The following is a 27,564-nucleotide window of genomic DNA, read 5'->3' on the forward strand; positions in this document are numbered from 1 at the left end:
GAATGGTGAGGGTAAATCTGGGAAATTAACAATAAATAGAGGACAGCCAAAATTCCATGGTTGCAAGGAAAATTAAAGGAAAAAATGTGAAAGCAAAATCAAAACTAAAATGGAAACCGGTATGAAGTCATTTTTCAGACGTGTATACCGCTAATATAGTATCTATCCAAAAAAAAAAAAAAAAAAACAGTATACGGTAATATAGTAGAAAATCCTCCAACGGCTAGTTTTGAAGCTGTTCGAATTCCACCAAGACAGCCTTGGCACGCAATTCAACGGTAATATTACCGTCGGGGCACGTTTCGAATCCTTATAAAACCCTATACAGTTTTGCCCGATAGAACATCTTTACTAGTTTTCATTCTTGCTTTCGATATTTCTGCTCCTTTCCCCACCTCTCTGGTTTCGAACGATCCCGCGAGCTAAATCGTTTTTTCTTCGATCAAAGAAATAATAATGGAGACTCCCGCATCAATGAGAAGAATTACAAGATCACAGGCTTTGACTGCAACGAACAACATCCCAACGTCAAGTAAGCGATCTTGTCATGTTTTCGATTTCTCTTCATCTCTCCTCTTGATAAGTTTTCGAGTCTTTTTTCAGTTTTTTGATTAAATTTCTATACTACTTTCAGGGAAAAGCGAACAATCTGAAAAGAAGTCTCAGTCGAGACAAAGAAACTTGAAAAGCGATAAGTCGGCGCTTAATGATATTACGAACGATTCCCCCATTGTTGGCCTTTGCTGGTGGAAGCTTGGAGACGCCTTCCTCCTTTGCCAAGAAAAGGAATCAACCCAAGAAGACCCCTGGTTGTGGGGAGGCCCTGCTTCGGGGTCAGGTCAAGACCCTCTTACAGAAGGTCGAAGAAGAAGCTGAGTTCTCTAAATTCTGTGTCGAGCACCTCCCGTCCCTCCATCTCTCGGGCGCCCTTGGTTCTCCATCGGGGCTTCTAGCCCCAACTCCAGCGAACACACCCCAGATCCCCAATCTTTCCTGCGGCGGAGATATCAAGAACATTCTAAACGGCTCCGCCTCCGAAATGCCCTCCTCCAATGTAGACGAAGAATCCAAGATTCCTCAGGTCTGATCAATTTCTGGACCAAATTCATCTTATTAGGTTCCAAATTTTTTTGTTGGCCTATTGATGAAACTCGACTGTTGGATTTATAATGTACAGGCGGTCATGGACATAGACGAAACGAAGCAAGATTCTCTGGAATCTGTAAGGAATGTGACGATTCGGTCTTTACTGTTTGATTTCTCTGAGAAGTCAGAGATCTCTGATTCATCAGAATGCTCGTCTGCGCTGACTTACCAAGGAGAGACTCACGGCCTAGAGAAGTCAGTTGAGGAAGACGATGCTTCAGTTTGGTCCATTCAGGTCAACGCTAGTAGTATAGACGAAGATGAAGATGGAGAAGAAATTGTAGAAGGAGATGACAACTACTACGAGGAAGAAGAAGAAGGAGAAGAAGAAGAAGAAGAAGAAGTGTTTGACCAACTGTGCGAGGGTCTGAGCAAGATGATCGTTCAAGAGAAGAGAATGCCCGAGTTCAAGGGCAAGCATACCCGGTTCGTGTACAACAATGACGACGAGATTGAAGGAGCAGAGGAGGTCTCGGAGAGTATTTCACCTGAAGTATTGCGTTTGAATGGTTTGCCCACTCCGAAAGGGAAGCACCTTCGCTTCCACCAGGAAGAAGAGGAGGATTGACAAATGGAGGCAGAATTTCTTATTCTGTTGTTACTTCTTTCTTCTGTATGTTTCGAAACTCGAAACGATTTTGATTCCTGAACGCAATTGCTTAGTTTTGCTCCTGAATGTATGTCATATAGAGCTTGATAAAATAACAATTGGTGTTATGTTTTGCCCTCCTCTAATTTAGTCAACAAGAGAGAGATAAAAAACAAAACACTCAATTTGATTTTGATGGCGGGGTTGTGATTTCGAGTGTTTCTCTCAAATAATTGGTCTGATTAGTGTTTCTCATCGTTATGCTCCGTAAAATTTGGACTATTTGTGGGGCAGTAGGAAGAATGAGAGAACCAGTAACCGCACTTATTATCACAAAAAGGGGCTCAGTGATTTCCCTTTTCCAGGGAGGGTTCCCATTTGAGAGGGTTTCCTAATGTTGTGAGGGGTTATGCACCGCACCGCACCGCACCGATCTCTTGGGAGTAGGAGGGAAGACCAAGGATCTGAGTGTCCTTTCAGATTTTTGAGAGTTTCCAAATAATGCTCATTGTTATGCAACGCACCGCACCGATCTCCAAGGCATGAACAGAAGACCGAATCTGGGAGCTACCAAATCTTAAGTAAATACACAATTATCCAACCAGACGACAATGACAACAAAAGTTGGAATGCTCCACAGTTGACAATTTCTGTGCACGCCACCAGTGGATGGATTTGTCACCAAGGCTAGTTTTCCTTCTTCATCACTTCAGTAATTTCCTGAAGGCAAGGGGCCCTGTTATTTCCCCTCTATTCTATTTACAGGATTTTGTCAGTTCTTTTTTATTGCCAGTTCTTTTTTCGTGAATGTACAGGATTTTGTCAGTTCTTTTTTATTGCCAACAGAAATAGAATAGATTGATTTACATCAACTTCCCCTGGCATTTTGCCCAAATTATATATTCTTCCTCTAAAAATTTGTTTAAGGTAAAATGGTAACGGCACGTGCAGAAAAATAGGAATGCAGAACGTTCGGAGCTCGATGAATGTTTACGTAAGTGATATATGATTGACACGTGTTTAATATTATTAATATTTAAATAAATAAATAATAAAAATCCCAATATAAGTGGACTCTCTCCTCTTTTCATTCCGCTTAGAAATCTTGGTCCTCTCTTTCTCTCTCTCCTTGCTTCTTCTTCAAGGTTGTTCCTTCTTTCTTCTTCCTTTTTCACTGCTCTCCAGTCTAGTTGAAGTTTTGTTTACCAATCAGTGAAGATTTACATCCATGATAAATTCTCATAGGTTAATAATATCTACCCAATAAGTAATAATAAAATCCTAGATATTTAACAGCTTTGTTCACTTTATAAATTCAAATTTGTCTTTTGCCATACATGCAAACTTTACTGTCCAAATCCCTTTCTTGATGATTAATATGTAAACATGATATTCGGATATGTGTGACCAATTCTCCCATATGCTCAGTGCTTGAAAATAATTATGTTGATTTTTTTCTTATCTCATCCTATTTTGAGAGAGAGAGAGAGAGAGATAATGATAATGGCGGTTGTAGAAAGAAAGAACAACATTGAAGAAAAAGCAAGGAGAGAGAGAGAGAGAGAGAGAGAGAGAGAGAGAGAGAATTGAGATTTCCCAACAAAATCGAAGGAGGAGTCCGTTTATATTGGATTTTTATTTATTTATATAAAAAAATATTAGACAAGTTAAGTAACCACATCCGTCCTCTCTCCACCCTAAAAACTAGGAATCAGTTACAATATAAAAAACTAATAGATGGTTCAGATTAATCTAAACTTAAATGGACGGTTAATATTAAAAGAAAGTGAAAATAAGATTGCAATACGTACGTCCTGCTATCACTCGCCCTACATTTAAACCCACAAAATTGACACCGTTAGTATTTTTTTGGGTTAGGCCTTTAGGTTGATTAAATAATTTTGAAAACCCGAAATTGCCCTTTTTTTCTTCTTTCAAAACTCTTACTCTGTTTCAGCAGAAATTTGTCCCAAACAAAACCCAAATCCCCATAGCTTTCCATGTAATCACACAATCAACATCTAGTTTAGATATAATCTCTGGGTCAGTTTACATGGTGTACAAACGATAAGAACACTCAGCTATGTACTAATTCAAGAAGACATGAACCCAACGCATTGTGTGTGTGTGTGTGTGTGTGTGTGTGTGTGTGTTTTATTATTTATTCTGTATCCACCTTTGGGTTGCCCAAATGATTAGGGCAAGCTGGGGGTTGTGTGGATTAGACGCGCGGTCTTAGGTTCGTGCAAGTTAGCCCAGACACCTTGGTTATAAGAAAAAAAACCACGGTGTTAATTCTCTCATATACCCAAGTAATGTTTCAGCCTACAAGTTACACAGCCAAACTTCAGTTTGAGTTCATCTCTGGGCACGGAGGAAGAAGACGATGACGGGAAAGCACCAGTAGCTTGCTTTTACAATTACACACCATTGAAATTTTTTATTCCCTAACAGAACAACCCATCAATGATTCATTTTTTAGTTCTTGGTTTTTAGGAAGTCTATATAATTTGTAGCTTGAGCTTCGCCCAAGAGGTTCACAACTGAGAGAGAGCGACCAATTGAGGTGATTCCACCTTTCGCCATCAACCCTCTATTTCATTCACTATCCACACACAGTTGCAGAGGCGTTTAAACAGAGAACTCCTGAATGGTAAGCTGGTACCCTCTCTGTTAGTGAATCTATTTTTGGAGATCAGACCATAGCCTCTGAAGGAAATAGGAAATTTGAATTGGGTTTTTTCAGGCTGACAAGAAAAAATTTCTAACTGCTACGTCGGTATCTGGTACAGAAATACATCAAAGAAGACCATCACTTGGGTCACAAACAGAGATAAACCCCTCTCTGATAAACATTCCTCTCAACTCAAGCTCTTAGAGGATGGGAATCTGGTCATTCTTGACTCATCGAAAACGGTTCTCTGGTCAACAAATTTGACCTCCATGTCCTAGAATTCTACAGAGGCAGCACTTCTTGACTCTGGAAATCTTATTCTGAGACATGTCTCCAACTCCTCTTCTGATCTGCGAGAGCTTTCATCACCCTAGGCACACTTGGTTGCCTGGTGTTAAGGTTGGGCGGTACAAACTCACCAATAAATCACAGCCCAACATTTCAGTTAATAATTCAGAAGATATTTCTCCAGCGCAAGGCCCTGCCATCTCTGTCACTTCCACACAAAGCTCTGCTGCAACCCCTGCTAGCTTTGTGTTCCCACGCAAAGCCCTGCTGGAAGCACCTCCTCTCCTTTTCATTTTTGTGGGGCTTTCGGTTTCTTGAGTGAGCAAGCTTCAACTCCTTGTGAGTGTTTGCAAAGTTTCAGTCCACGTAACGCAACAGAGTACACAAATCTGAAGTGGGAGGAAGAAGAAGAAGAAGGGTAATTATGTCTTTTTGTATTCTAAAACTGACACCTCTTACGGTGTTAGTTTTTTGGGTTTAAATGCAATAAATGAATTTTCAGGGGAGAGAACGTAATAAAAGCAAATGCCAGGGGTAATTATGTCTTTTTGTATTCTAAAACTAACACCTCTTACCAGTGTTAGTTTTTTGGGTTTAAATATAATAAACGAATTTTCAGGGGAGAGGACGTAATATAAGCAAATGCCAGGGGAGGTTGATGTAAATCAACCTAGAAAATATGATTTGGTAAGCCAGGGAGTAGCTATTTTCACAACAGCTCTGGGAAAGCATTTGGATAATGTGTGAAATTTCAACTTCCCTATTACAATTTCTGAAGCTTTTTAACCGCTGGTGAAAGCTTAAATCAGCAAGACATTATGCAGGAAATTGAGTAAATTAATTAATCGATTTGAGGTCACTATAACACCCTTTGAGTCAAAACAATGAGGATCATATCAAAAGAGTATGTTCTTCTCCATTAATGGCTGCTGTCAAAGAAGAGCTTCAGCTTTTCACCTCAGACCACCATTTCGCTTGAATCTGTAATTCTGTATAGAAATAGAAGTTCATCAGCATCATTCTGACAAGACTTATCTAATGGGAACAGAAACAGGGAGGATAGGTAGGAACCTCAAAGTTCAGACAGGCACTTCCCGCTGATGAAATCAATGATATTCATGACTGACTGATCAAGGGTGGCAGTCACCGCCGCCAAATTTTCCAGGAATTCCTCTGTAGTAGGTTTGTCACCATCCACTAGATCTGTCACAGCTTTTACAAATATTGCTGGGACCGTAAAAAGATCAGCTGCATAGGCCACTGCCGCACCCTGAAAGAGAAGGGGCTAGCCGCATTATGGAACTCCAAGCTAGAAATACAGCAGTGAGCCGGGGAGGGGGAGGACAAGTTAACAGAAAACAAAAATAAAAGCTGACCAACAGACAGCCCAAGTGAAAAAGAAAGCACGAACAGAATTGACACAAATTACCAAGTGTGGAAGTAGAAATTGACCTTAAAACAAAGAGACTGGAAAAGAATCTTAGGCAAGATCAACCCAATATTTAAGTCAACAGGTTAATTGGTGCAAGGATCCTCTCCTGTGACTGGAGTTCCAGTGAGAAATTTTCATTGGGGGTGGGGCCTGCAGGATGACTCCTGGCTTCTCTCATTTCTGACTGGTCACTCAACTCACTCCAGTCACGGGAGAGGAGCTGCTCCTGGTCAACTGAGTGGCACTCATTGGATGAACTGGAAGGTTGCCTGACAAACTACAGCTACAGATAATTTTTGTCTAGAGCTTTCAGTTATGGAAGCAAATTGCTTGAAGGACATCCATCTAGAATGGGACTACATTCACATCCTCCAGAGGACAACCCCTCTTACGAACCAGTTAGATCTTTCCATCCAATATCTAGACTCTGTACTACAGCATACCTCCTTGGATGTCCTTCCATCTTGCTCAAACTTAGAGATAAATTGTACGGCCCCTAGTTTTTTAGAAAATCGAATAATATGCTTTGCAATACCCAAGATGTACTAGAATGATGGTTGCAGGGTCACGGGATTCCAGTTAGAGGGAAGCTCCAGTACCATGTTCAGGCAGAAATGAAAGAAGAAACTCCACCAGTGCTTTTTATGTTGCCTAATGGTTGCTGCATCAAGTTGGCAGCCAGCATCATAAAATCCCCATAGCTACAAAACCTTGATTACTATAGCAGACTTCACTGGTTCATAAACAAATTTCTCCATCGACAAAAGGAACCAGGGTGATGCGATTACTTCGTTCACTAGGATTAATTAGGGGTTGTTTGTGTAAATTCCTCTTATTAATTTATTCATGTTGATAGAGTCGTGCGATAGTGTGGACTTTGATCCAAAATCTACTTCAGTCATTGAGTACATCAGCTTTTGTTGCAAGTCTATATGCATGTAACCATCAATTCAAGTTTTTATAAAGAACTTTGCTTCTTCTGGAAGTTGGAGGTGGTTCGGCTATTGCTTCTCTCTCTCTCTCTCTCTCTCTCTGCTGCTGCTCTTGGTCTCTTCTCAACTCAGGTATTCCTCCTTTCCTTCTCTTCTTTTGCCTCCCTGTTTCTTATTCTTTCCTAATTTCTGTGTTTGCGCCTTGCAGTATAGCTAATTTGAGGAAAGTTTGCAGGAATTACGTCTCAACAACTCAGTTCGAACTGAAAACTTGGGGATTGATTCTCTCCCTAGGGCGATCTTAAACCTTGAATTTCAGTCCAAAACGATCCCTGCCATAGATTTAGGGCACGGCATCGGATCCAGTATCGGTCACAACCAATACTGATATGATACCAATCTGTATCAGACAGTATCGGTTCGAATCAGCTGCAAATTAGAAAAAAATGTCGCCTTTTTTCCCAGTACCAACAATTTGTATCAGTATCGTATCAGTATTTGTCATGGCCAATACTGATATGGATCGGTCGCATCAATGGATCCACCAATACTGATACCTAAAACCCTGCTCCCTGCTAAGAGAACTAGGCTGTGAACTGTTGCTGAATCCGAATCTTCCGCCTACCTGGTTTTCATAGAATTTTCCCATATACTTCAGTTGATCCTTGAACCTGTTTTGGGTGGTTTCAATAGGATTGAGGGTTGGAAATCACCCCCCTAAAATCCTTGGTTGATTGCATCAACGTTGAGATAGTTCTCTCAACCAAGGAGAACCTATTCTCTGCTGGTTTCTAGTTTTATGAAAGATAGAAAAAGAATAATTATCTTCTTAATTTATAAAGAGGGACATATTTCTTCATAATTACAAATGGCCCTTACTTCTTTAAGTGATATCTAATTACCCTACCTATGCTGAAAATACCAGATTTGTCCCCTCCCATTCAAACTAATTACCTTTATGTCTCTGATTTTGTTTCCTCTCCCAAAAGATCCTAAACTATTCTCAGAATTTATAGAATTGCTACAATCGATTGACTTTGACTTATTTACCTCTTGGGTGGGCCTACATCAATCCAAAGTTAGGGTTTTGGAACCCAAGGATGCATCAATTGTATCAAAGCCAAAATTCTTCGAATTTTCTTACTGTTGCTGGACCCTCTCACATCACACAAATAGAAAAGACCAAGTAGGACCGTCTACACCAGTTCTCAGTTTTCAGTTTGGAGCTCTACGGATAACTGATATGCCCTGAGAAAGCAACTTGAGCCAGATATTCCCTAGGATGTCACATAGAAATTCTCAAACAGGGATTATGGTATCAAGGTTGAGGTTAGCCGTAGTGCGTTAGCACACTGTAGTTTTTCAGCTTGTTTTGAAGCAGGGAAGGGAAAGGCTTACCAAACATGCCCGGCCCTAATTGAGTTAATTGATCAATCACCACCAGAGTTTAATGGAGAGAAAGAACCTGGGGATTTTCTTGACTGGTTGATCAAAGTCGAGTGGATTTCGCCTACAAGTCCTTTTACAGAAGATAAGAAGTGCGAGCTAATCTCACCAAATTCACTGGGTATGCATGTTCGTGGTGGGATGATATGTTACAGACAAGGCTAATTAAGCGACTTGAACCCATCACAAATTGGGAGGCTATGAAGCAGATAATGAACAAAAAAAATTTGTTCCTCCTAATTTTTAGAAGATGCTCTTCAACAAGATGGTTATTTCCCATCAATACAGTAAAAGAGTGGATACAGGATACTTATTCTATGGAGTTCCACAAGTTGTCCTACAAATGCAGACTCTAGGAGACAAAGTGACAGTGGTTATTAAGGTATATCAGCAGGCTGAACACCAATATCTGGTCAAAGCTTGCCATGGAAGACTTCAAATCAATTGATGTAGCAACGGCATATGGCAAGATTGCAAAAGAAAGTAGTCATTTGAAGGAAATGATCAAGACTTCTTCAGCCTACAGGTCTACACCCAAGACTGAAAAAAGAAGAGTGTTCTAATACTTAATTGGAGACCAGCATTCACTTCTGACTGAAGAATAGTGACAATACCGCCCTCGACAGAATCGAATTCAGCTGAAGAGGCTTGGGTTCTGGAAGAACAGATCGAGTGCTAAATCTCCCCGTCCAACCACCTGATCAGCCATCCCTTTTGGGGTTTTATTTCCCATCACTGAACCTTCCTTCTATCCAAGTATCAGCTCTATCTGAGCTCTCCAACCACATCCGCAGGTCACCCCTCCCACAACCCTATTTTGGATTTATTTCTCAAGACTGATATCCAGATTTTTGAGCTATTTGATCTGGTTTATTGGAGCTTTAAGGGACAACACTGGGGGTTATTGATTCTCAATTACCCTTACATTAGTCGAATTCATTACAAGGGCATCTTGGGTTCGCAACCTAACTCAATAGAGTTGAATTGATAGGAGCGGGAGAGCTGATGCAGTTACTTGGCTCACTAGGATTAATGTGCAAATTCCTTTTATTATTTTATTCATGTTTTTAAAGTCATAGGATAGAGTATGGACTTTAACTCGAACTCTACTTCAGTCATTGAGTTTGAGTAGGTTAGCTTTTGTTACAAGTGATGCAGATTAATAACCAAAATAGGCTTGTTTTATTAGGAATAAGCCTAGGCTTGGGTTATATATGTGTTGAGCCTTCAATCCATGTGGTTTGGAGTGTATTGGGCCAATTTTTTTGGGTCTAAAAGAGTGGCTCTAAGATTGAGTACGGGATTACTAGTTAGTTTCCTTTTTAGTTGGGCTTTGATTGGTTTAATTAGTTTCTAATTCCAGTTGTTTTATTTCTTAGTTTACTTTTCCAGATTTAGTAACTAGATGTTAATAATCTTTATTTAAGTTTTTTAGTAACTTTGAAGTTACTAAATTGTAATCACCCCCCCATTAGGAGGAGGCTCATTAGTAGCCCACGATTTATACAAAGCAAAAAAACTGTTGCTGCTGCAATGTCTCTGCTGAGATTGCTTTGTGTTTGATCGAAGTGGTGGTCTTGTGTCTGATCAAGGTTGAAGGAATTGGTGTTTGATCCAATTGACTCTTTGCGGCGTGAAGTCCAAGAGGTCTCTTCAACTATTCTTTCTTTCTTTTCAAAGTTAATTGCAAGGTTCTTCAAACCAGGTAAGGGATCTGAACTGCTTTTGATTTCTAGTTTTGGAAATTTCAAGTTTCTCTCATGCTGCCCCTATACTGTTCTGAAGATCCAGCCATTAGATGGCTCTCTTTTTATGATTGAGTAGATCAAGGCTGAAGGAATTGGTGTTTGATCCAATTGACTCTTTGCGGCGTGAAGTCCAAGAGGTCTCTTCAACTATTCTTGCTTTCTTTTCAAAGTTAATTGCAAGGTTCTTCAAACCAGGTAAGGGATCTAAACTGATTTTGATTTCTCGTTATGGAAATTTCAAGTTTCTCTCCAACTGCCCCTATACTGTTCTGAAGATCTAGCCATCCGATGGCTCTCTTCTTTTGATCGAGTGTTAAGATTATATAGAGGGGAACTCGACCTTAATTTGAGGTTCATCAGACCAAGGAATCAGCAGTTATGGGATTTCTCCCTATTTTTGCCAATCCTAATTTCTGCCCAGATTTGTGAATCGATCTGTTCTGGATGTGGCTGGATTGGTTGCTGGTTTTATGCTTCAGTGTAGTCTCAGTAATTGGTGCTTTAATGTCCTTGTTTTCTGGTTACCATTCGGTTACAGAATTTCTGAAACTGAGATCAATTGGACTGGTTTAAATCTTGCTGTTGTGTCAGACTTTGGTTCATGGATTACAGTTGTTTTTAAATCCAATTGAACTACTTTCTATCCCTGGTTTAGTTCTAAAGGTTGCTGCTGGTTTGACCTGATTAGTACTGCCATACTGAAATCCATAGCCTGCTGGACTATCTTATATTATTCTGATTTTCTGTTATGTTGTTGGGTTGCTTATGGTTGTTCTTAGTTTAAAAGTTCCTGCAGTTGAGACTTGGTTAGACCCCTATCCTAGTCTACATTAACAAGTCTTTAAATATGCATAACCATTGATTCAAGTTTTTTTAAGAGAATGAATGGAACTTTGAGCTTATGCTGGATCTTGTGAAGGCAAAGGTGGTTTGACAGTTCCTTCTTCTTTCTGTATCTGACTCCCTGCTGCTCTTGGTCTCTTCCCAACTCAGGTATTATTCCTCCTTTACTTTCCTTCTCTTCTTTCCCAGTTTTCTCTGTTTGCGGTATAGCAAATCTGAGGAAATTTTGCTGTTATCCCTCTCTACAACTCAGATCAAACTGAAACTTTGGGGATCAATCTCTCCCCTAGGGTGACCTTAAACCTAGAGTTTCCGTCCAAATCGATCTCCCTGGTAAGTGAACTAGGCTTCAAACTGTTTCTGAATCTGAAACCTCTGCCTACCCGGTTTTCAAAGAATTTTCCCATCTCATCGGGTTGATCCTTGAACCTGTTTTGGGTGGTTTCAATAGGATTGAAAGTTGCAAATCACCCCCTTGAAATCCTGGTTCAATAGGACCAAAGTTGAGAGAATTCTCTCAACCATGAAGGGAACCTATTCTCTGATGGTTTCTGGTATACAAAAGGTGGAAGAAGAAGATATATCTTCTTAATTTATAAAAAGGACCATAATTCTTCATAATTATGAAAGGGTCCTCACTTCTTTAAGTGGTGTATATTTTACCCTACCTTTGCTGAAATAGCAGATGCTTCCCTCCTCTTCAAAACTATTTACCTTTACATACCGGATTTTTCCTCTCTCACAAGATCCTAAACTGTTCACAGAATTTACAGAGTTGCCACTATCCATTCACTTTAAGTTAGTCATATTTTAGGTGGGCCCACAGTGATCCAAATTTAGTGTTTTGGAACTCGAAGCCGCATCAGGGGTCCGGACAGGTAGAAAAGAAAAGGAAGAGAAAATGTTGAAGACTCAAAATGAAATGCTATTTTTTTATTCTATAATGATATAAATGGAAGAAACAATAACTTTACCTCCATATCTTTTACTGTGGCATCATTTGCAATGATGGATGCTTCGTCCTGAGGGGACATATCCAAAGAGTCCCCAGTAGACAGTTTTCCAGTCTGAGACATGCACAAAAGAATCATTACCACCAGCCCCATTTACTACCCCGTTAGAAAACAGAGATGTTCAAATGTTATCAAAGAGAAATGATATGATAGTATAGGTAGCGTCCTACATCAAGGATTAGGAATATTGCACTTTGTGAGAATGCTTAACGATCTACTACATATTTTCGTTGATTGACCATCCAATAGATAACAAATGGCCTAAAATTTGTCTATTTTCATATCCTAACTAATTGAAGCAAAAAGTGTACTGATAAATGACCTTGAAAGAGTAAATTATGCAACCAAAACCTAACCTTCCCAGTTAAGATTGTGTGAAGAGCCCCTATTTGCAAGAAAAGTTTACATTTGGCCAGCAATATCAGATAAGATCCTAACTGGTGGTCATCTGATTCAGAGGGGAAGGATTATTAAAAAGGAGTCCAGTTTGAAAGGAAGATGAGGAACCATTTGATGTAGCGCCACTAGAAATTGAATAATAATAATAAAAAGGGTAAGGAATAAGACCAGCCAGTGTGGCAAGAAACTTAGTATACAACTTGATTGCGGCCATGGTGACTTCTTTTTGGAATCAAACCTTTTTTTCTTCTTTTTTTCCTTTTTTGCAGAATGCATCAGTCATTTGCTCCCAGGAAAAGATGGATACAGGTAGCTGGCTAGTGCACCACGTAAAAACAGTTTTTGAGGGGGAGGAAGGGCGCTAGTTTGATCATCTTGAAAGGGAAGAAACATTTGATGATTCTATGATATGGTTGTGATAGGCATTTGCTACGAGAAGTCGATGGGCTGATGGGTGGAAGGTAATTTTTATCCATTTTTTCAAATCTTTCTTTCACGAGTCCAGCTTTTGACTCTCAGACTGCGTTAGGGGGACATCGGTGATTCTGCAAAAGACAATAATATAGGCCAGACCAGCAGAGATGACTTCGACTATCAGACTGGGAGATGTAAGTGTGTGGGCAAGGTATCAGATATAGATAAGGAAGAGGATCTGCAAGACCAGCAGGTAGAAGTGCTTCACACGATGGGAAGCACGCACGGATGCCAAAGATTACTCCCTGCCAGTGTGTTTGACTCCTCTCCTAACTAGCTTGCTACCCAGGGAGCTCAACGACAAGTTCACAAACTATAGATCTATTGATCAAAACACTAAAGAACAATGAATAACACAAATAAACAACAAAGATAGTTACAAATAGCTTATAACAATTAACACAATCTGACAGCATTTACCATACAACCACACAAAATTACAACAAATTACCAACGTACATAACCAATGGACAAGATGTTAATGCCCAGGCTCAGACCTAAATAGGGTGCAAGCATTATCGCTCGCTTGACCAAACAGAGCACCTAGGGCTACAATGGTAAAAGGAACAAAGCTCATGCCTGGTTTGCTCAAATAGGAAAAGCACACAGAAGTTTTACCTTCAACTGTTTGGAATGCCATGGGTGCACCGATTACCTTACATGATAAATTCATGTGTCAGTAACCTGGCCCCTTAGTCACGAGCTGATACATTCTGAAAGACCCTCCACATCCCATATACAAGATGTGAATTGTTATTGAGACCAAGCAGTCCTCCAAGGGAATCTATCAATGTTTTATAATCACAAAAAATCAGGTGGGGTTTCCTAAAATGATTAAATGTTTAGTCTCCACTGCCTCTATTGCAGTTCAAGTCTAATTAGAATTTGGTTACTGATATATTCTTAATAATTCTGAGTCCACGACCTGATAGGCTGGGAGTCGAGCAGAGGTCAATCTCCAATCCTTATTGTGATTTGAATCAGTTGAGAGCAATGTGCAGTATGTTATCCAATCCCTTGAACATAATGACCAGGCTTCAGAGGTCACAAAGGGTAAACAAAAAGGTGTGTAGGGACATTTTGTAGGAGTCCTGCCGTCTCTTAAGCACTATTAAGATATAAATCCAGGCTTCCTGTGTCAACTTATTTGCTACTTCACTCTTCCTACTCTACCTGTCACTTTGCTTAAAATTGGTGTTTGTGATCTCTATGAACCAGTTTGCTTTCAAGAAAAAAAGGTCAGAGTTAAGAAACGGGTTGAGGGATTATATCAAAGAATGAAGCACCAAAAATTAAATTAAAGTAATGCTGCCTCTGTTCCCCAAAGATTGTCCACTTTGAAGAAACACACATTCAAAAAATTTGATTTTCATATTCTAATACCTCACTTTCTTTAACTTGTTTTCAAGTTTGCCTCTCAATTAATACTAATTTCACTTATGAAATTGTTAGTGTGACAAAATGGGTAAAATAAGAAGCAACCAATTTTATTTTTTTTTTTACATTAACTGCTTGAAACAGAATACATTTTTCAAACAGTCAAAAAGCCCAAAAGTGGACAGCTCTGAGGAACAGAGGGAGCATAAGATTTGAGATTTCATGCCTGTGATCAAATATCCAGTCTAAGCATATGGTTGGCAGAATAATCACCTTCAGAATAAGTTTCTGCAAGAGATTCGGTGTTGAAAAAGTCTGCCGGGCACCAATTCCATACTGATCAAAAACCTGCAGAAGAAATAGAGAGATTGCAAATAGCTCAAAAATAAATAGAAGTTATATCTTTTTTTAGCAAGGAACTATCTGTCATCAGATAGAATTATTTTGATGTAAAACATAAAAGCTTGAAATTTTGGTTTCATTAAGAATATAGGCCATCTACATTCAGACATAGATGATGGCTATGGTGGTATCGCTAGGTTTCAAACTTGCTAATTTTCTTTCACCTTTCTTCACTTGCAACTCTTCCAATACTTTGTAATTCTCTTCTGGATTATCATAAATATTTACTTTTCACAATTAAATTCCCAAGTTTATCCAATAATTAATAAAGTCCTAATCCCATGGACTTTTAACTTTCGGGCTTCATGTTTGTCCTTCCTATCCAATATGTTCTAAACATCAAAACCCAACCTTCTCCTTTGTCACATTACCATCCTACGTCATCCCCCTCAAACAGATCAAGAAACCCTCAAATATAAATTCATCTGGAAAAATAAATAAATATATAAAACAAAAAGAATGCACATAGTTACTCTAAATAATAACTTTGTATTTTGTTTTTCTCTTGGTAATGAATTCATTTATTTATCCAAAAAAAAAATCATTTCTCACGACTCTCATAACTCATTGATTGGGTAAAGTTCCAAAAGCAATGATGTACAAGGAACAATATATTTACAAAGACTTACAGGTATAGGTATTCTTCTATCATGAAAAGCAACTTCAGAAGCCAGGAAGACATCCCCAATGCATGCTCCTTTGGCCTGAAAATTTTCAAGTCTAATGTGTTATTCACATTCCATAAACAGTATGTGACAGTTAGTTATACAACTTATACTGCAGAAAAAAAAAAAATTACTTCTAAAACATTCTGACCCAGAAAGGAATGAAATGTGTCATTAGGATAAAAACAAAATTACCAGGCAACTACTACTTTCATAACAGAACTAGAGTTAAGAGGGTGGAAGGAAAAGTCTAGAAGAGCAGAAAGATTAATTATTCCTTGTTATTTTCAAGGAGGAATGAGAATGTACAGACACCTACAGTCTAGCTGGAAAATAAATGGGGAAGGATGGGTGGAGAAAATGACAAATCAGAGTGCCAAAGATAACAATAAGGAAAATAGTAGCATTCACATTTTTAAACTACAAACGACTAGCAGACTCAGTGCAGGACTCCATATATTGATCAGAAAATGAGAAGCTCTTCAATTTTTTATACAGTCAGGCTGAAACAATTTTTTTTTTTTTTTTTGAAACTGGATCCGATAAACGAAACTAAACAGACCAGCAAAGATGTATTACAACGGTATGTAGACACTTCCTGCATTAGTGTAAAGGAATCGACACTACAAAGTGCTACTTATATTATTTTTGTCTTAAGGACAGTAACACTATTATATATTAGGTGAACAGCAGTACATGGAAGTATCACAAACGCACCTTAAAGCCCCCACATGTGCCTGCATTTACAATAAGGTCTGGTTTTAATGCTTGGATAGAAGCATATGTCACAAGGGATGCAGAAACTGTGCCTACACTATCAACTCCTGACGAAAGATATTTCAATGAATTAGTAGTCAAGCAACAACAGAAAAATATGCAAAAACACGCATATAACTAGCTTTACAGAGTTGAGATATTATCCCCATAGGCCACAGTCTCGTATAAACAACAACAACAACAAATCCAGCCTTTTCCCAACTTAATGGGGTCCGCTACATGGATCCGTGCAAAACAAAGTAGGGAAAACTAAGGTCCAAACAAATAGGGGAAATTAATAAGTGAGAGATGAGAAAAGAGGAATGAATGTAAGAGGAATGAATGTAAGAGGAAAGAGGCACAGCCCAACAAGTCAGGAAATTCTCAGCTAAATGGGGTCAGCTGCATGGATCCTTGCCCTCCAATAGGCTCTATCCGAGGTCACACTTGGGACAAGACCAAGACTATGAATGTCATTCCTCACAATCAACTCTAGTCATTTTAGGCATGCCCCTAGCTCTTTTAGCTCCTTCAATCAGAATAAGATCACTTCTCCTTATTGGGGCATCCCCAGGCCTCTATTAAACATGAACATACCATCTCAAACGACTTTCTTGGAGTTTTTCATTGATTAGGGCAACTCCCAAATCATCTCTAATACATTCATTCCTTACTTTATCCTTCTAGTTTTTTTGTGCATCCATCTTAACATTATCATCTCTATATCCCTATCCCCATAGCCTTGTGCTACATTTAAATTGAATAAGCACACCAAATAACGGATCGAGATGTAACAAGAAGCTCTTTATGCTATTATTCTTTATTAAAATATATTACCCTTTCTAGTTAGTTTAAAATCTAAATGCTACCAAATAAACACAATGATAAGGACATCATCTAGGGATTTAAGACGTATCAGAGGGGACGCAGACGTACAAAGCAACATACCACTTCCTTGTGGTTAGATGTCTGTTACTAATTTATGTGGATGCATATTTATGTTTCCTCATGTGTAGCTTACTTTATTTTATTTAGTGTCCAAACTGCTATGTACTAATGTTGTAAAAGAGTTATTAGGGGGTTTGCTTCAGAAGTAGTTATTAGGGAGTAGTTATTGCCGGAAAAGTAGTTATTAAGGAGTTATTTCTCCTCCTTTCTTTTCTAGTTGGAACTTTTGAGACTTTCTCTCATTCTCTGCAGCATGAGTGATTATTCCCTCCTAACCTTGGAGTGAATCGAAATTAGTGTGAAGCCAAATCCCCTTCTCTTTCCTAACTAATCGCTCTTAGGCTACCACCCTCTTCCTCTCCCCTATTTCTTTTCTACCAGTCCTGATTTACCCACTTTTACCTTAAATTATAGCCTCAAACACAATGACGATTCATCAATTAGCAGCAAAGAGGCACTAAGGACAGATTCTAGGAGCTTGGCAGTGACTTGGTACATGATCACAGAATTCCAACTCGTGGGACAGCTAAGGAAGATATTTCCTATCAGGTACCCTTTATTAAATTTCCATGAATCCTAGAATGAATTTTCTGCACTTGTATTTTGGAATTTTCCATCATTCATGGCTGTAAATCTGATTTTCCACATGTATGTTGTGAATTTGTGTTAGTAGACCTTCCCAAACTCAAATACACTTAATCCTTAGACTTGTATTAGATTTCCTAAACCTGTCCTGCACCACACAATCTACCATCACCTGAGGAAGAAAAATTCCAGAAACTACAGGGTGCAGCAAGTGATATATATTCTGACGTCAAAAGATTCAAGTACTTACAACCTATTCACTTTGTGGAGTCAGTTCAAAAGAGTAGCCATTTTAGGAAAGCAAAATACATTGAATCCCAAAAGCAGTAAAATATGCTGAACCAAGACATAATCTTACATAGCTCATTCCACTCAGACAGACCTGTCTGCACTTGGACCTGAAAACTTGCTCACTAATACATTCATAATGAGATTTACGGGTTTTTAAGTTGATAACCACCATATTAACAGGGGATGGATGAGCTAATAAGAAATACAAATCATATAATGACGACACAAAACTTTCCAAGAAAGAAATAGCAATGCAATCACTTCCTCTTCTTTTTTTCCTGTCATTAATGGGAGAGGTGTATCATCTATTTCAAAAGTTACAAATGTAGTATATTCATAATGATACAGAAAAGGTTGGTGGGCAGGGGGTTGTCATGTATATTTCCTATACATATGTTCATTCATCTTTCGAAAAACTAAAGAAGAAAATAATGAGAAAACCATATCGTTACCCCAAACTGGATCTTTTCCTGGCCAGATTATATTGATATGTAGATCTTTGTAAATACCATGATATCTTACCCAAGGAAACCCTTTAGGGAACCTGTAAAGACAGTAGAAATTCCATCTCAAAACAAAAGAACAAAAACCAGCAATATAAGAGAAGTACTAACCAATAGAACATTGGATGTTGTTCTAATGACTGAAAGAAGCGCACAGAAAGGACAACACAGTGACTAAGAAACCACAACTGCCTATAGTAATAATGATTTCTTTGATTAGAAAACAAGGTGAAGCCGCGAAAACCCAAATGGATGACCGAAGTCATCATAAGTAATAAGAATGACATCAAAACAAGCACCATCAAAGCTAAACGGAGAAACAAAATCTATAGTTGCAAACACGATAATTTCATTCAGTTTCCCTCATTGAACATATGGGCAAGAAAGACGTGTAAATGAATGAAAAAAACAGACGCAATTGGACTAGACTATCGTACTAGAAAGAAATATCAATAGTGTGCAATTTTTTGTTCGAGTAATCTATAAAAAAATATATATTCTATGCAAATTTTGAAGAATTAAACTAAGCTTTTGGTAAAAAATGAATGATGATAAACAAGTGAATCCTAAAGAGAAAGTAAGTTGGCTAAAAGTCTAAAACCCTAAAAAAAGAGAGAGGGAGAAATAAGCTGAGTGAAGAAAGAAGTAACTGACACAGAGTCAGGATCCTCCGTTAACTGAAATCTGTTCACAAGTGGAAGCGCTTCAGACTGCATCGCTGTACTCCGAGCCAAAACCGGAGGATGAAAACAGAAAAATTAAAAGGAGAATAGTAGAAGCAAAAAAAACGAAAATAGAGAAGAAGAAAAAAAAACCCAGGTCAATTACCTATAACAAAAACGATGGTGGAGATGGGCTTCTTCTCCTCTTCAGCTGCCATGGCCTCCTCTGTAACCTTTGTGTCGTCTTCAGGAGGAGCCATGGCGCTCGCTCGTTCTCTCAGTTTCTTCTTTCGAGCTGTCGGACTCCACGTTGCGCGTGTGTGTGTGTGTGAGTGAGAGAGAGAGAGAGAGAGAGAGAGAGAGAGGGTTAAAATTTCTTGGTACGAAAAATAAAGAGAATGATATTCTAGAGTAGAAAATCGAATGTTTTCATTGGTTGATATTCTAGAAGAGTAGAAAATCGAATGTTTTCATTGGTTTAAACTTTTTCAAGGCGTGTTCTTCGAATGATCCAAAAACCAAGTTCGAAACTTCCCAATGGTGGAAGGTAGACATTGAAGTGGAAGAATTCTGATACGACGATAGGGACTAGAGAGGCACGGGGATCCATCCCATACTTTGACTACTTTTGAATTCTGGTCCCACGGGCCATACTAACCCTACTACCACATGGATCGGATCATACTAGGATTGAATGAAGACCATTCAATTCTCATTGAAAGCAGTGAAGAACATTATACATCCCATGTGAGTGGCCCAATGTGTACCTAGTAGGCGTCGAACTTAGGACGTCCAAGTTTACAACTCGTATCAAGTTTGTTGCTCACCAACTGTGCTACCCCCTTGGGTTAACTACTTCTGAATTTGATCCACGTTTCTCACCATTGGATGCGCACTAGACGTCCTATTGCGTCATAGGGGAATTCAATCTCACCATACTTCTTCCGTATTCATGCATCTTTTTCCAATTTTGAGTCTACCAACTCAACCATGGTTATAAGTATTGGTATCGGATCGTATTGGTACCTGATATCTAGTTGATCTTAGATCCCGTAATGGTATCAGAAAAAGGGTTAAAATCTATTTTCCTTATAAAATATAAGGGTAAAATTGTTTGATCTAAGTCGATATGGATTGGTATCAATATCGATCTAATACCTAAGAACTAAATCCCTGCTCCCAACCCTATAAAAAATCATGTAGGTATATATTGTAGCCCACAACCCAGCCTTTGGAAATAATGTTACTTGGTCGTGTTTTCCTACATCCTTTCACAAGGGATGGCAAAATGACCAAGCAAGTCTATGTTGGATACCCCCTACGCTATTCCAATATTGGCTAAAGCAAACGTAAACAAAAAGTGACAAGTGACGGTTGAGGTGGGGTGGGGGAGGATCCGAACACACACCCCACCCCAACACATGGGCACGCACCCCAAAATCCTCTCAGCCTTCTGGTGTTGGGTGCCAGTAAAACTCTTACATTTACACTCTAAAAACAAGGGTTGAGCGAGGCAGCTACACGGATTTGAGAGGTGAAATGTATGACGCTATCTAGAAGTATTGTGAGGAACATGGTTCTAAAAATGGGATCAGAATGGTCAAGATTAGCTGGATTGGATTAATCGGCTGAGATCGATCCCCAGTATTGATCTATACCGAACCTCTCGTAAGATACAAGGGTAAAATGGAGTGGGGCTTTGTCCTCCCATCTACTTAGTGAGGCCATTAGTCCTTAGTGAGCCTAGTAAGCAACTTGAGGCCATAAGCTACATATCATCTCCCCTCTCCATATTCTTTCGTCTTTATTTCTAAGGGATGCAAATGTTATTGCTCATACCCTAAGTTTGAAAGGTCGTCTTTGGCATGGAAGACAGGCTCATCACATTCCATTCTTTGGTTTCAATATTTATGTAATCATGAAGCCTAAGTTATAACTCCTCATGCTTTTCCATCCAATAGTATTGCCAGTTACCCCACCACCACCCCCCAAGAAAAAAAGGGTAAACAACCTACATCACATAAATGACGAGAATTTAGCTATCTTAGTTTTGGGTCAGTTTTCCTTCATCCATCGGGAGCATGGTTTTAGTAATTGGGATTGGAATGGGGGATGATTTGGATTGCCTTGAATCGGGGGGAGATCAGACTTATTTACCCATTTTTCTTAAAAAAAAAAAAAGTACTTTTTTACTTTAATGACCAATATCAACCTTTACCGATTCCAATTTGAATCGCTCGATTCAGGGGATCCTAACCATGGTGAAGGAAGTATTCGTGAAACATAACAACACAACTCAGCCTTATCCCAACTAAATGGGGTCGACTGCTTGGATCCAAGCGTGCACACACACACACACACACACACACATATATATATATATATATATATAGGACTTTTCGACATTCCACTCACGAATTGGCAACTGGATCATAGCCCTCCAAGTAGCTCTGTTCGATGCCATACTTTGGTGAAGACTTAAATTTTACATGTCTCTTCGTGAAATGGGCATCATAAATGAGAAAGATGTTTTACCCAAAAAAAACAAAAAAACAAAAAAACAAAAAAACAAAAAAACAAAAAACAAAAAACAAAAAAACAAAAAAACAAAAAAACAAAAAAACAAAAAAAGGAAAGAGAAATGAGTATCATAAATGAGAAATAAGGTTATTGTTGCTAAGGTTAAACCTAATCCTATGCTTGTTATCTCTAATATTAACCGGCGGATTTCAGATCTGTGTTTAACCCCTTATCTCTTTGATCACTCTTTTAGTGTTTCCATTTCAGATGATAAATGTGTTAATCCCAGGTGCCTTTTAACACATCGATATGCACGGGAATTTCTTCTGATCATAAGCTGAATATGTCATTAGACTGGTCTTGTGTTATTTATCCTTGTCATTTTGTTTTAAATGCTAAAGACTATATGATAACAAAAAGTATTTATGCGGATAATAGAAGCTCCCTCCAAGGTCTAAAGCAAGCTAAGGAGCAAACGCAATATGTATCAGATATGGAGTGAACCATATATATCATATAAATCAATATTCTAATTTTTTTTTCTTCATATAAAAAATATTTAATTTTGATCCAAAAGAAAATAGAAAAGATGTAATTCAAACTTTCAACTGGTAGGAGTAATAATAATGATCAAATCGTGGATTTTCCTTATCGACGGTGGATGAGAGTCACGAGACTCCATCATTCTTTGGCATTTTTTTTTCTTTGTGAGAGAGGAAATGATACTTTAAAAAAGCTTAGGGTTAACTGTATAAGCCACCAATTTACAAGACAGATTTGTCCATTTTCAATGCTAGGAAGTAAAATATCAGCAATTTATTGAATTGATACCAATATGTACATAATTAAAATACCAGCAACTTATAGAATTGATACCAATATGTACATAATTTACAAAAGATTCTATGCCTTCTTTTGGGTTGGGAGGGGGGGGGGGGGGATGGATGTATACAAAAGATTCTACAGATCTACAGGAAAAGAGATGGTTTGAGGCAGCCAGACATGCTTCAGAAAATCAGCAATGATCTATAGCCAAAAGCTCTTGCTACAAAACTAAAAAAATCTATAGCCAAAAGCAATCACAGCTAGAACCAAGGATGCCAAGTTGGATCCATCATGCACAAATTCCTGGGCATCAAGGCAGCTTCAACCAGCTCAGTGATGCCTCGCTGCACGGACTGTGGTGGATCCATGGCATTATCCTCCTGAAAAACAAGTGGGCGAGATACCAAGGTTAGGAGGTGCATGCGAAAATTTGCTTCACTAATCCATTATGGAAAACAGTGGACCATCACGCATGAGCATATGTCATAGCAATGAACACAACCTGGCAACCTCCAACCATCCATCACATAAAAAAATTGCGACCAGGTAGAGTTCTTTACCCCTAAAAGGGGAAATGTTTCCCTTGCTACACCCATGTAAGAAGCTACTTATTTTTGTGCTCCCCTACGGAGAAACTTGAGCGTGCTACTAAGGATGTAATCATCTCCTCACTATTGATACTTTCGAGGTGACATCACTCTCAATACTATTGAGACAAGCTATCCTGTCAAAAATTGCCTGGGTTTTGCCTCTGGCTAAGTGGCTTTGTCTACAATTGTATGAAATTGGGCAAATTTTCTTGAGAAGTTCATGAAAAGGGTTTACCTTTCACTGTGGTGCATTGTGGAAAATGATTGATATTTCTTGCTATCAGACCACGGCAGGGTCGCACAGGGATGATAACAGAGGGTATTAAACTAGGGTTTTCAGGCTGTAATCAAGAGAGAATAATAAAGGGATATGATGTACTAAGACGGAGAGGGTAATAGAAAATAGAACACAATATTATAAGAAATACAAGTTAAACAAGCAACTGAAACTTGCAGGAAAACAGAGCAATTGCCCAGACGAAGAAAATAGAAGATTAAGGAAAGAGTTACTGGAATAGAAGAGGAAAAACAGAGAAGGATGATTTGGTGAAAGAATACAGAAAAGGAAGAAATGAAATTACAGCAACCAGTCTCGTATTTGCTTCAGTTCTGTCGACCGTGGCATCGTCCCTTCTGACCAATAAATCACTATCAAGCTCATGGATTCTAGTACGTAATAGGGGAAACAGGAGTTCCAGAACAAGTTGTCACTCACTGCGAGTCGAAGGGATGTATAGAGGGTTTTCATGGCCAATATAAGATTGTAAATTAGGAATTTATCATTGGTGGCCATGATTTTGTCACTAAAGGCAATGCACTTGATTCATGAGCTTATTGAAAACGAGCAAAGCAAGGAGGTTGTAAAGATTAACGAGAGATGGGATGTTGACAAGGGTGATGCTGAAGGTGAGGCTGGTGTTGGCTAAGACACGAAGAACATTGGAGTTCAGTGATGCTCCGATACTGCCATGGAGAGTTGCAGGCTATACAATGGTTATGGATGAGAAGGGACAGGGCAGTGATGGAGAGGTGGAGAAGGCTCCAATGTCCTCACAGGGAAAAAGTGTGAACCAGTTAGAGGAATGAGAAGTGGTGATTGGAGAGGAAAGGAAGAGGGAGGTGGGAGGTAAAACTGTCAAAAACATGTAGAGAGGTGAGTAGTGTTTTGAGTAGTTCTGTAATATACCCCTTCTTAATCTAGCTAACTTAGCAAGCCAAAAGATTGAATACTGATTAGGTATTTTTGTAAACTGAAACTCAATTTTGACTAATCTTGTAATACCGACCCCCCCAAGGAAAAAGGAAAAAAAAACTGTATGCTTTAGTGCAAATTCACCATCCAAAAGAAAGAATGCATTGGGTGGTTAAAGACTATTACCTCCTCAGAGAAGTTGTGTGGGGCTACTCCTTTGATCCGTCCAACGACATGCTCCACGTTCGTAGTGACCTTAAGCTTGAAGTCCATGGGGCTTAAGCTGCCTCCAGCAGGAGCAGGTGATGAAGGCATCTGCAATGGTCTTCTCCAAGACCAAGACAACAACTCATCACGGAAAAACATGGCTAAATGATGCCATAAATGCTGAATTTGCTGCAAAAGTATAAAATTCTGTCAAAACTGTCTGCAAAATATCATGCTAATCAAAAGCTCCATTAAAAGAAGTGTCATAATGAGACGCACTTTAGGTGAAACTACAGCTTGGGCAGCAGCACACATGGCAGAAACAACCAGCCCTTCCACTCCAAAATGGGAGAAGAATGCTTGCATGTTCCTTGTCAATCGGAAGGGCACCGCTTCATTAAACTCGATCATCCCGTTTGCATCATAAGCTGGGTGGAAGTCAGTCTGGAATATTTTGCCTGTGTTTTTTGCAAACAGAATCTTGTTGGGGGTCCGTCCCCCAATTTGTAGCATAAATGACATGAAACTAGAAAGTGCCAGCTGGATGGCAAACTGCTTTTTGAAAGCCCAGAGATGGTTACCACTCGGAAGTGTCTTGTACATGTACTGAGAGAATATGCCATCAGTGACAAGAGTCTTTGTAATCTCATTATAGGCTTGGAGGCGGAGATCCACAACAGCTTCAGGAGAAATCTGGCCAGAGATGGCTTGATTTAATTGCTCCTTGAAATGGGTAATCGGGAGATCTGCCTCTCGATTGTTACGAGCACAATTATTTTCATAGACCTCAAGGAATGTGCTATACATCAAGTCATCTTCCACCATTCGGACCTAAAAACACAGAAGAGAAGCAAAAGTTTACAAATCTAGAGACTTCCAGCTGGATGAAAGAATAAGAAGCAACCATGCTCCTTGCCTCTTCTGTACACATGGAACATGTGCACGGCTCAATCAAGACCCATTGTCCAACAGGTCTTAAAAGAGATGGCACAGAAGATCTCATTGTGAGAACCGCCATCAGCAGGTCAAACTTCTTAGCATGCATGCATGTGCACTGCTAGTCATGTTTAACCAGTTGAATTACAAAGATTTAATAAGAAAAAAAGAATCATATTCATATAGATTTCATAAAAGGGGGGGGGGAAATAATTCAAATTCAGTGGTACCAAAAAGTGAGTTTTAAGTCACCTGGGACCAAACAGGAATTATTATTGGGGTGTGAATGCATATGTGGCGGCGCCTTGATTCCTTGTGCTTGTCAAACATCCGGTTCATAACTCGGAAAAGCTGCAGTATGCGTTCATCACTTCTAGCATTAGGAGTCAAAGATGTCTGAACAATGAAGTGCCGTTGAGAACCATCAGATCCAATGAGTGTCAGTCGGCGGAAACTGCTTCCATGCCGCCTCACAATTGGAATGTCAGCTCCAACTCTGTCTAACTTCACTGTATGATCAGGTGCAACTTCCTGGAAGTTCACAGATGAAATAAAAAAAAAAGAATTACAAAGATGACATTAGAAGTAAAATAGTTGCAAAGAAAACGCAGGCATAATGATTTTTGGCAAAATTGAACTCATGCTGCTTAGCCTGCTTCCAAAGTAATAAATGGCGTTCATATCCTACACTACAAATTTCAAACATGGTTCAAAAACTTGGTGAAATCTTGCCAAAACTTCGAAAATTTCAAAGGTTTCAACATGTCTGAGACGAAATGCCACACGAATCAAGGATTCAACACTGAGTCGGTTGAAATTTTGATCATGTCTACATTGTAGACAACAATGCATGTTTTGGCAAAAATTTTGGACATTTTGTCCGTATGCCTCTCGAATGGCCAACTGAAACAACAACAAAGCCTTATCCCATAACAAAGCCTTATCCCAACTTAATGGGGTGGTCTACATGGATCTGAGCATGGGCAATGAAAGTTAAAGGGAAAAGATCACAAAATCAGTAACGAAATAGAACACAGCTAGATGGGGTCCGCTACATGGATATTAGCCCTCCAATCCACTCTATTTGAGGTCAACCGAAACTCACAGCAAAAAATGCACTGTTTAGGCAAAAAAACCAGTCATTTCAGAAAATTTTGGTCAAGCCAAAACGAGAGTGAAACCCGATTTTTTAGACAAGACAGCTTGACAAAGCAGACTTATTTGAGGTTGTTCTCCAATTTCCAGACTGTGACTCAGGTTACCTGATCAGTGAAATATTGCCCCGGAACTTCAACATCAACAACATGAAAATCACGCAACACTCTGCTTTCCTCTTCCAGTTTCAAGATGGCTGGAAACCTGTCCTCAACGTTGCTCTGAAGAACATTTTTCCAGTGCTTCAGTCGCTCAGTCAGTTCAGAAAGGGTGGCCGGAAAAGTAGCAGTGCTTTCTGGATCAAGATCACGTTCAAAGTCCTGCTTGTAATCTCTCACAAAATCAACATGCTTATTCACAGCATCAGCCGAAAAACAAGCCTTGCAAACGCCCGACAGCTCCTTTTTCAGGGATTGTGGAACCTCTGCTGTAGTGGCAGTTGGGTACTTGTAACAGCGATGAAGCAGAGCATTTACCACAGCCAGAAGTCTCTCCTCAGGAAGGGTAACAAACCGTGAGCCAATTTCAGTAAGAAGAGTCTGCAAAATGATGGATAATTTATGAAACTTCATGCTAAGGTAATAAATAATTAAATAGTTAAACTCGCAATCATATTCATGAGGTCCTTTGATGTTCTGAAAATTAGTTCTCCAAATCCATGTTAACCAGCAGGCAAGGCAATCAAGGATAACATTCCCTTTGTTTCCCCGTGGTCATAATAGCCACACAGCAAAACCAAGGAAAAGTTATCCAATTTCAGTTATAGCATGAGTATTGACAAATCCCATATGGCCATCATTCTTCTTTTGGTTCTCTTTGGTTACTGTCAGCACTTCCGCATTCCTTTAATGCGTGACACGTTTTGCTCCGATTGTGAAGCTAAAGGAGAAGACCATACTGCTAAGCCATATAAAGATGACACATATTCTTCTCCTTGCGTAGTTAATTGTTTATTCATCCCCCCAC

The 27,564-nt window shown here is 39.1% G+C and overlaps 2 protein-coding genes, 1 long non-coding RNA gene and 1 pseudogene across 5 annotated transcripts in view; 2 read left to right on the top strand and 2 right to left on the bottom strand.

The window, feature by feature from the left end:
- LOC122073332 (5'-methylthioadenosine/S-adenosylhomocysteine nucleosidase-like) overlaps positions 1-19,684 on the bottom strand; it is a 37,578-nt gene extending 17,894 nt beyond the window's left edge. The window contains exons 1-9 of one of the 2 annotated variants that reach the window (XM_042637906.1): positions 19,340-19,679; positions 19,166-19,229; positions 18,461-18,552; positions 16,146-16,252; positions 15,393-15,467; positions 14,635-14,709; positions 12,073-12,165; positions 5,769-5,967; positions 5,404-5,686 (exon numbers count right to left, since the gene is read on the bottom strand). In XM_042637906.1, coding sequence (XP_042493840.1) covers positions 5,770-5,967; positions 12,073-12,165; positions 14,635-14,709; positions 15,393-15,467; positions 16,146-16,252; positions 18,461-18,552; positions 19,166-19,229; positions 19,340-19,433 — 798 coding nt within the window. In that variant the 5' untranslated portion in view covers positions 19,434-19,679 and the 3' untranslated portion in view covers positions 5,404-5,686; position 5,769. Of the gene's footprint in view, positions 1-5,403; positions 5,687-5,768; positions 5,968-12,072; positions 12,166-14,634; positions 14,710-15,392; positions 15,468-16,145; positions 16,253-18,460; positions 18,553-19,165; positions 19,230-19,339 lie in introns of those variants that run through there. The other variant, XM_042637907.1, reaches the window with a different exon arrangement.
- On the top strand, positions 362-1,990 carry LOC122073331 (annotated as a pseudogene).
- LOC122073334 lies at positions 12,564-13,296 on the top strand. The gene is made up of 2 exons (XR_006138756.1): positions 12,564-12,971; positions 13,040-13,296. It is a non-coding gene; the product is annotated as an uncharacterized LOC122073334 (long non-coding RNA).
- A 2,800-nt stretch (positions 19,685-22,484) lies between the features above and the next one.
- Positions 22,485-27,564, bottom strand: part of LOC122073390 (transformation/transcription domain-associated protein-like) — a 69,707-nt gene continuing 64,627 nt past the window's right edge. For both annotated transcript variants that reach the window (XM_042637971.1, XM_042637973.1), the window contains exons 31-35: positions 26,706-27,137; positions 25,696-25,974; positions 24,787-25,338; positions 24,487-24,696; positions 22,485-22,898 (exon numbers count right to left, since the gene is read on the bottom strand). In XM_042637971.1, coding sequence (XP_042493905.1) covers positions 22,779-22,898; positions 24,487-24,696; positions 24,787-25,338; positions 25,696-25,974; positions 26,706-27,137 — 1,593 coding nt within the window. In that variant the 3' untranslated portion in view covers positions 22,485-22,778. The remainder of the gene's footprint in view (positions 22,899-24,486; positions 24,697-24,786; positions 25,339-25,695; positions 25,975-26,705; positions 27,138-27,564) is intronic.

The sequence above is a fragment of the Macadamia integrifolia genome, chromosome 3 (genome assembly GCF_013358625.1).
Source record: "Macadamia integrifolia cultivar HAES 741 chromosome 3, SCU_Mint_v3, whole genome shotgun sequence".
Classification (NCBI taxonomy): domain Eukaryota; kingdom Viridiplantae; phylum Streptophyta; class Magnoliopsida; order Proteales; family Proteaceae; genus Macadamia; species Macadamia integrifolia.